Source organism: Gadus morhua, chromosome 2 (genome assembly GCF_902167405.1).
Source record: "Gadus morhua chromosome 2, gadMor3.0, whole genome shotgun sequence".
NCBI lineage: Eukaryota > Metazoa > Chordata > Actinopteri > Gadiformes > Gadidae > Gadus > Gadus morhua.
Window position 1 is genome coordinate 24957648 of NC_044049.1, and position 10305 is coordinate 24967952.

General features: G+C 45.8%; 1 protein-coding gene across 1 annotated transcript; it reads left to right on the forward strand.

Moving 5' to 3' along the window:
- The first annotated feature begins 1264 nt into the window (after positions 1–1264).
- LOC115557243 (transmembrane protease serine 9-like) lies at positions 1265–10064 on the forward strand. The gene is made up of 10 exons (XM_030374913.1): positions 1265–1387; positions 4451–4471; positions 4857–5016; positions 5144–5412; positions 5820–5953; positions 6268–6931; positions 7325–7493; positions 7932–8188; positions 8360–8457; positions 8911–10064. The coding sequence occupies exons 1-10, from the start codon at positions 1336–1338 to the stop codon at positions 9256–9258; spliced, it is 2172 nt and encodes a 723-aa protein (XP_030230773.1). The 5' UTR covers positions 1265–1335; the 3' UTR covers positions 9259–10064.
- Positions 10065–10305: the final 241 nt, after the last annotated feature.

Sequence of the window (10305 nt, forward strand, 5' to 3'; positions counted from 1 at the left end):
CACGTTAGCTTTGGGCCAAAATAAACTCTAGCTACCTTGTGACCATGGATAAATATTGGAGTCGGACCACTGACGCTAATTTGAAGAAATATGATGGTTTATTGGAAATGGCCGACAGGAGACCGAAATACGTGATGGTCTCAAGGTGCTTGCAGACAAAGCCAAGCTAAATCAGAATCGGATCAGAATCAGAAAGGAGTTTATTGCCAAGTAGGTTTTCACATGCAAGGAATTTGTTTTGGTATCTAAGATGCGAACCAAACAATGAACAATAAATGATAACCAGACAGACAAATCCATAAGTAACAACAAAGTGAGAGATATATGTAATCACAATTCTCTCATTAGTGCAAACGTGTTTGTATGGTGACAGAGTGGGTCAAGGCAAGAGGCAAGATGAGTCAAGGCTTATTTGGTGGCTCAACAGATAGTAATATGGAAAAGTTATATTTGTTCAGTGCCTTTTATCACATATAATAACACTTATTATTGTAAGTTGAAGCACTTGTAAGACAGCTTTAGACGTCAACTGTTCAATTTCACTTGAAAAGTTAAAATGCCGTTGAGTCAAAATGCAATTCAAATAATGAATTACCCTCTGCTTAAAAGTACATAATTTGTATTATCATGATTGACATTTTTATGTATTTCTATTTATCGCTATGAAATAGGTCTGAAGTATTCAGGTTGAGAAGCTTTACAATGTAAATAGTTCCAATTGCATCTAAGAGCACAAATGGTAGTCAGTTTACGCTTAATCTGTGTTTCTATTATGAGGTGATCCTTGGTAGATTTCCTCTCCTGTAAGGGGTCCCTGGCCCTAAATAGGTTGAGAACCCCTGGACTAGACTGGCTGCATACAGAGTACACACATTCCCTGTATTATGTTAGTACTAGTGGCGGGCGATGGGTCAACCATCTAACACAGCCCTGAACATAGGGGAGGTTATGATGAAATTAGTTAACTGGTAGTCCCTTTCACATCAAGCTCTCTATCTCTTTCCATCTTTGAACTATAATCTGGGGCACACCAGCCAACAATTGGAAGAATTTGAGCCGCCCTAATAGTAATCTATCAGACAGGGAAGGGATGTTCCTCCTCTCTCCTTCGGTATTTGTAAGGTTTTATATCTTACCCGTGTTTCTTTCCCCGGCCAAAGAAACTAGAGATGACTTATGATGTTGTGATGTTGTTTACACGGGATGGAGAAGGTGCACCAGTCCCGTGGGCGTGTCTCCCACCTGTGTTGTGCTGTGGCAGTCGAGTGACAAGCAAAGGGGAGGAGAACATGGTTTTAAAAGGCTCAACTGAATTGAGGACTTGAAACTGTTGGGATGGCTGGACTCAAGGCGCTATGGGTGGCGGTGCTACTGCTGGTGGTGCATGGTAAGTACCCCTCTCCTTCCTCCTGGGCTACCTGGACAGCTCACCTGGACATAGACCGGTTCACGGATAGGATTGTTTGTCCTCAGATCCCACTTGCGTGCGTATATATATATATATGTATGTGTGTGTGTGTGTGTGTGTGTGTGTGTGTATGTGTGTGTGTGTGTGTGAGTGTATACACTCTGAACTAGGCTAAAAGCTTTGTATTGTAATCGCTGCCTTAATTTATATCTGGTTTTCCTTAAAACACTTCCCCACGGGATTTGGTTTCCTTCATTCATGTCTTTCTTCATTATGCATGCACACTAAAAATTGGACAGCGCTTCTATGCTTTAAAAGGGAACTGAACTAACAAGAAACAAGACTGGCCGAAGCTGTGTATCAGGGGTTTTGCATTTACCATCTTAAAAAGACGACCAAACGAGATAATCCTTGTTGTAGTGAATAGCAGCCTCCCCCCCTTACTCTGTTCATGCCATCCTTCGATGCGAGGAAGAAGCCATACAGGCGGCTCATGTTTCACTCAGTAGTGTAAGGCCTCTGGTCTGGTGGACGGGGAAGGAGTCAGACAAGGACCTGAACCAGATGAGGAGATGAACGCGTGTTAATGTTCAAAGTGAACATCCTCATTTTCTGAAAATTTGTTTTTTAACATTCAAAATGATAGCAGGCCTACAGATTGTGGATTGAGTGGTTCCCCGCTTTTTTGGGGCTGAAGGCTGAAGGCAGACCAAAATCTCCACCAGAAACTCAAGTAACACCAACCAAAAGTTGAGAGAATGATGCGTAAAATGCCAATCAAATATTACTCGGATAGTATCTATATATTATTCTAATTATAACAATTATACATTATATTCTAGATTATTGTCAATTTAATCCTCTGACATTGTGACATGTATATTGAAATGTAGCAAGAATAATTCATGAATAATTATAAAGCAAATTATTTAGGCTATAGTAGTAATTATATTTTAAAATGGAACATCATTCCAGTTTGAATTTGCAGACTCACCGGAGACTGTCACCTGTGTTAAACTCTGTCGCCTGTGTGAGAGGAACTCTGCGTTGGGCTCTATTTTAAGAGAGCAGCTGCCATTAAGTGGGGTACTTTGAATTGTAAACTGCTTTCACCACTGACTTTGTGTGAACATATTTTCAATCAATAATTGAGTCAGCAGAACCACAATAGTGGGGTGGTGGAGAATCCCTGAATGTTATTTAAAATTTACTAAATTACTAATTACTTTAGTCTCATTCCCCATGAACCAGACTTCACGTAGAGCGTGAATTTCAGTGTTGAAGAAGATAATATCATAGGGGAATGTGTATTTTCACTGGCAAAAAAGTCTCTATCTCGGTTCTCACCTACAATATTTTATTTAAACATAGCTCCAATGAAAACAAGGGTGCCGGTCAAACCCGTTTGTGTTAGATTATGAATGGAGTTTCTGGGAACACTTCAGTTTCTGGGAACAAGTCCAAGTCCAACCCTACCCCAGGAACCTTGTTGTGCCAGAAATAACCCCACAGAGTTAACCACTTATTGTATGACATGATTTTGAGATACACTCTCGTTTCCTGGTATGATGTCACTCTTTTAAAGTGTAGGAATGGAAGCATGACATACAGATGTCAGATACAGAATGCCAACAGCATGCCAACATCTGACCACAGATACTGGGACTATACTGTACCAAATGGGCTGCGTCAGACACCTACATTGTGTAGGATGCGCCAAACAGAGCCGAAACAAATCAGGGGGAGGCTGGTTGGTGCTGGTTAAGACATGAATTGAAATTGGGTCCTATATGTAGTCGAATAATACAATAAAATTCTAATTTGGTGCCGTCTTGACCGAGAAAAGGCAGAAAGTGACTTTTTGGCGCTTGTGGATTGAAGACAACAACTCCCAGCATGCACCACGATGCACAGCTTCGCTGGCCACTCCCGCTGATCTAGATCTCCGCCTATCGGACACCTCGCTGTTCCATCTACCAAGCTGATACCGCAAGACTGCTTGAAACTCGTTTCACACAACATTTCTAGTGAAGAGTATTAGTTGGTGAACTCAGTGAATTAGTCCTACTAGAACTCAGTGAATTAGTCATAGTACTGTTTTATCAACAGCCTCTGTTAGCTTAGCTTCAGACGCTGTGGATGTTAGTTTCTGCTGGTGAAGTCCCACCCACTGGCACTGCTCTAAGGTCTGTAGCGTCAGTGGGTCCCACCCAGTGCTTGTAGTCTTACGAGAATCCTCCCCTCTTACACTTCCTATTTACTTCAACGCAAAAATCGTCATATTGCGTCATCTTAAACAGGAAGTGTTGGAGATCGATACGGATCTCTCCAGTCCCTCCAGAAAATAAGGGAATGATGCACGACCATTCAAAAATATGAGTGGGTTTCTAACGATACAAAGCTTAATGGAAATGGGTGAAGTTTCCCTTTAACCTCACAGAGAGTGCTTGTGTGTGTGTGTGTGTGTGTGTGTGTGTGTGTGTGTGTGTGTGTGTGTGTGTGTGTGTGTGTGTGTGTGTGTGTGTGTGTGTGTGTGTGTGTGTGTGTGTGTGTGTGTGTGTGTGAGAGATAAGAGTCTTACCCCATTGGCCCTGCAGTGAGCAGCCACTCAATGGTCCACCTATCAGAGTACACGCCTGAGATTGGACCAGTGAACTGATAGGTCCTGCCTGAAATAGCCGCCCATTTGTTGAAAAACATATCTCTTAACATTTCTTTACCTAGTGACTATATTCTATGACTATTCTATTATACTTTATCTTAGGATAAATATATATAAAAATACATTATTCGATCAAATGGTAATCAATGGTAACTGGATGTACACAACTTTCACATGGCAGTAAACTCAGAATCGTTCGAGTTAAACAGACTGCACTACACTCCCAGGGAACAGACACAGATGTGTGAAATCACAACATTGTGCGTTTCTTAGGACTTTTTTAAATTAAAAAGCTATTATTAAGTTATTATATTATATTATTATTTTCATATTATATTTGATTCATTTGTTAAACATTTTCTCGCTTTTCTTCTTTGCAGAGGCGTCCTCACAGCTAAATGGTAAGAGATTCTAAATAAAAGAAATTCTACATTTCATAATTTCAATTGACTATTAATTTATATTCCCCTAGAGGCTGCCCTATTTCCTTATCGATGCCCATTTGGTCAAAATTTCAGTTTATGTATAACGTGTTATCTTTGCATATATATATTGAAATTGTGTCTTTTCAATGATATTTACTCGTTATTTTGTTTGACTCTTTTTTGGAATATGCATAGTGTCTGAATATTTTAAAAAAGCTCTATCAATTAAATGTATTCTGAGTATACTATTAAAACTGAAGTGCAGCAGAGAATGTGGGCTTTGTCTTTAGTCAGGGGCACTGCAGCAGCAGGCGTTCATAGAGGCCATTGCTCCTTCTCTGACACCTTGAACCTTTTTCAGTGTGTGGTCGGGCTCCTCTCAACACCAAGATCGTTGGAGGAGTGGATGCTGCTCCGGGCACCTGGCCCTGGCAGGCCAGTTTGCAGACGTCTGGTCACTTCTGTGGGGGGTCCCTGATCAACAATCTGTGGGTGCTGACCGCTGCCCACTGCTTCCCCACGTAAAGTCAACCTTCAACATCCGGCAATAGCCAAAACATGTTCCTCATCTCTGGTTCGTCAACAACTCGATGAACATTAATTTCATAGGAACGAGACTAACGGTGACGTTGATTCCTTTCCGATCAGAACTGACACGACAGGATTCACGGTCTTCCTGGGCCGTCAGGACCAGGCGGGCAGCAACCCCAACGAGCAGTCCCGGACCATCTCCAGGATTGTCTGTCACCCCGATTACAGTGGGACCACCAACGACAACGACATCTGCCTGCTGGAGCTCTCCTCGGCTGTCACCTTCACAGACTACATCGCGCCCGTCTGCCTGGCCGCGCCCAACAGCACGTTCAACAGCGGCATCATCAACTGGGTCACTGGCTGGGGCACCACCTCGTTTGGAGGTGGGTCTTCTTCTTCTGGCGTATGTCCCTAGACCTAGTCCTGAGTGTCGAGGTGTCTCTGAGACAAGACACCTCACCCTAACTGGTCCTGACGAGCTGGCTGTCGCCTTGCATGGTTGACACCGCCGACGGTGTGCTAACGTGTACATGAATGGTTGAATGGTTGACCATATTGTGAAGCGCTCTTAGTGGCCACTGGTTAGAAATGCGTTATATATATGCAGACCATGTACCATTTAACTAGTTAACATGTGTGCCACAGTTTAGAGTGGAGTCTCTGCACTTGCATTGTGCATTGTCAGACCCACTGAGGGGGTCGATACGACCGTAAATCAAGTCGTTTCACACAGCAGGGCCCCAGCATGAGCTGCCTTTTCAAAGTCCCGTTTCATTCCTTCCATTCATAGGTTCAGCCGCGGACATCCTCCAGGAAGTGGACCTGCCCATAGTGGGCAACAGGGAGTGTAACTGCAGCTATGGCCTAATCACCAACAACATGATCTGCGCTGGATTGTCAGCTGGAGGGAAGGACTCGTGTCAGGTAACTGTTAAACAGTCATGTTTTGAGAGGAGCTCCCTAGACTAGATTAGATTCAACTATTTTTGTTCTGGACAACAAAATGCAGTTTAGCATGCAAAAATAATGCATTAGGTGAGGCAGGAGGGATGACATAGTGAGTTAGACCATATAGCGCACGAAAAAGTCATTAGTGCAAAACAAAACGTACCCCACCAATTCAGCATCAGACACCCAAAGCACAACACCAATCATAAAGGACCTGGCAATGACTCTAAGTTCATGCAGTTTGAGGTATTTTGCTAACCCATCGTGGCTTTGATCCTCTTCCCCTAAAGGGTGACTCTGGTGGTCCTCTTGTAGGCAAACAGGGTTTGCAGTGGGTCCAGTCGGGAGTGGTGAGCTTTGGTCAAGGATGTGCCTTGCCCAACATCCCTGGAGTATACGCCAGAGTATCTGAATATCAGGCTTGGATCAACGGTATCATCACCACCAACCAGCCCGGCTTCGTTGACTTCCGATCCGCGGGAATCAACAGCGACGCCACCTTCAACTGTGGCGACCCTCCATCCGGCCCAGTCACCGCCTCACCGACCGCCCCCGCCTCACCGACCGCCCCCGCCTCACCGACCGCCCCCGCCTCACCGACCGCCTCACCGACCGCCCCCGCCTCACCGCCCGCCCCCGCCTCACCGACCGCCTCACCGACCGCCTCACCGACCGCCTCGACGACCGCCTCACCGACCGCCCCCGCCTCACCGACCGCCTCACCGCCCGCCTCACCGCCCGCCCCCGCCTCACCGACCGCCTCACCGACCGCCTCACCGACCGCCCCCGCCTCACCGACCGCCCCCGCCTCACCGACCGCCCCCGCCTCACCGCCCGCCCCCGCCTCACCGACCGCCCCCGCCTCACCGACCGCCCCCGCCTCATCGACCGCCCCCGCCTCACCGCCCGCCCCCGCCTCACCGACCGCCCCCGCCTCACCGACCGCCCCCGCACGTAAGTGGCCTTTTGTCTCCATCTGTGGACAATGAGGGTGTTGGATACTCGGTCTTTGTTGACACACGTCGCAGTGGTACCCTAGTGATATGCTAGAGTGTGGAGGTAAAACTATCATTTGGTCATCTATGATGGACTGTTATTCTGACATTATTCTGACTGTTATTCTGACACACCAATGATCAATTCCCCCTTAGCCAGTAATACATATATTTAAGTAACAAAATATACAGAAAAGCCAACTAGAATTGACTGGATTACTTCCCTTGACTGTAGCATCGGGTCGCGGCTCGGCTAAAGCTGTAAGGTTTCTATTCCGTAAGCATTACAATGTTTGTTGACCTCTTCCATTTCGGTCTTCTTTGGCCCACCCCTGATGGTCCCTGGTTCCAGTGGTGACGTGCGGCAGCGCCCCCATGAACACCCGTGACAGCAGGGGGCTGGTGCAGTCCGCCGGCGTGTGGCCCTGGATCGCTAGCCTGCAGGTCAACGACACGCACATGTGCGGCGGCACCCTGGTGACTGCGGATGCCGTCCTGAGCGACGCCTCCTGCTTCACCATGTAAGTCTGCTTGTTGCGTCTGTCTTGACGATGAGGCTGTACGACGTGTGTTCTGTGTATGTTGCTCTTTGTGTTTTATCCGAGCACAACCATGTATCAATCCTTTCTTTCAAAGTTATTTTGATTGAATTTTACATTTTACAAAAATATAAACAAGGGGAACATAATTCCCACCTGACAACAATAATCCCTTTGCCCTTGCTATCACTCAATGGTTAGTCCACACATTTATCGAGCGTTGTACAACTTATTTGCATGAATCAGAGTGTTAAAAAACGCATCCATCAATCCTTAGATAAAATAGGTGTGCCGTTGTTGTTGAGTGACAAGCCTATCTGCACCTTGATCAAATTGGATCAGGGTTTCTTTTACATGACGACATCCTGTTTCAAAAGGCCGTCGATCCCTCACCCTGGTGGTTTCCCTCCCTTCACTTAGGTACCCCAATGCCTCCTACTGGACGGTTGAGTTGGGCCGCCGGAATCTGAACGGCCCCAACTCCTTCAACATGACCCTGGGGGTGAAATCCATCACCCTCAGCAATCTCACCGGAGACAACATCGCCGTGCTCATGCTGTCCAGTCCACCGAGGCTCTCGGACTACATCCAGCCCATCTGTCTGGACCAGGGGATGGGCAGCTTCCTGAACAACAAAGACTGTTGGATGGCAGGCTGGGGCATGGGCCAGGGAGGCGGTGAGGACCCCCATCCACAGCGCACCCCCTTCTAGTGTCAACAAGGCTTTTTGTTACAAAATCGGATCATTGATTGTAGTTCTACTAGTTCTTTGTTTCACTCACTCAGCGTGGCTCTGTATATTGTCCAAACTGTTTGGTTGACCGTGACTTTCTCTGACCTGACCGCAGCCCAAGAAACCCTGCAGGAGTTCAACACCACGGTGGTGGGTTGTAGCAACACGTCATCCAGTGACTACATCTGCACCGAAGCGCTGACTGTGAGAATGGTAATGAAAGGACAACAGTTCAGAATCCTCTTAGTTCATGGCTCACAATGCCAAACGCGTGTTCACGATTTACATCATGGTCATTTGCCTCAGCATATTGCCTAAGTCATATTTAAAGGTTCATCTTGTATTTAGCGTGAAAATTCAAAAAGTTGACTTAGGCAGATAGTGATTGTGGAATGTAAAAATCACTCTGATTGGCTTAAGATATAACCAATGAGGCCCAGTGAATCAGATATCACAATTTGGCCAAAATATGACTTAAATATGGCAATCATGCCCTGATGCTAACGATATGTGAGAATTGCGCATGATTTGTCATTGGTAGGCTACATTCAGATGTTACAGTCGTTTTCAAGCTAGGTGTGGACACATGTTGGTGCTCTGGAGTTAGTTTGGAGGGCTGTGTGTGGCTAGGTGCCTGTGGGGATGACAACGTGTGTTTGGTTTCAGGGTGACGCCGGCGGCCCCCTGATGTGCAAGAGCGGCAACTCTTGGACCCAAGTGGCCGGGCTTCCCAACGTCATGGGCAACAGCAGAATGGTGCGCTCAGAGAGAGCCGCCGACCAGTCCGTGTTCACCGCCACAACGCAATTTGCTGGCTTCCTGAGGGAAACTCTGAGGAGCCTGCCGTCCCCCGCCAACGTCACCACAACCTCCGCCCCCACGACCACCGCCCCCACCACCACCACCACCACCACCACCGCCCCCACCACCAGTCACGCGTCAGACGCACGCTTCCCCATGTCCTACCTCCTCCTCCTCCTCTCCTCCCTCTCCGTGCTCTCTGCGCTGGTCTAGAGGCAGCATGGCCTGGAAGGGCTCGACTCCGGTTTATTTTCATGTTGATTGTATCTCAGGGAGGGAAGTATGTGATTATGTAAAGAAATGATCACACAGTTTTATATGTTTTTCCTTTTGGGGTTTTTATGGACTGTTGGAGTCAGTGGAGTCTCAGCTTACACATGATATATAGTTTGCGTTGAGCATATTACGTGGAAAAGATCGCTTTTGCTCTTGAATCTGAAGGTGCAGTTATAAAATACATATCTCTTTTTGATATGTGCTGCTTATTTTATTTGGGGTTGGAATTGTCTTTTGTTTAACTAGCAATGGTTAGGAGAGACTAAAGGTTGAGAATGTATTAAAACTGGGGGTGTGTCATATGACCTTAACACGGCGAAAAATGTATTTCAAAGGTTAGTTTTTGAAAATAAATTTTGTTTAACAAGATGATCATGACCAATGAATACCGCTGTGGAGGTTTTTGAAGTATCTGCCCGATACGAGTACTTAAATAATACCATTACAGTCGAAAGAACAGTCATCGGGAACCCAATGTTTCAGCGGAAATTCAAACACTATGGCTGGATTGCACAAACATGGATTAAATTAGTCCTTGTTTAGGGTTAATATAGGGTTAGTAAATCTAGGTTAAAACTGGTTTAAATTAATCATAGATGTGTGATTGGAGATTAGTTCAACTAGTTTTACCAAGGATTAAAATAGGATTAGTTTGTGTTCAGTATCTGCCATGATGGATTCCGGCGAAATGTGAACTAATTTACGATTTGTTTGATAAAGATGGACCACAATATATTCAAAAATTCTCTCTCTAAACTCGTTGCTTTTTGAATAAATGTTATGCTATGTTACCTTAACTGTCACAGCTGACACTACAACACTTGATACTTGTAGCCAGCTAGCTAAGCTTGTAACTATATGGCACGTCAAAGAGGATCCACATTTTCGACATTGGAAAAGGTGTTGCTCAAGGACTTGATGGAGGAGTTTCCGTTTAGGCCTATAAGTTCCTTGCTGCGCCGTCCGGCCAGCCAGAGCTGTGCT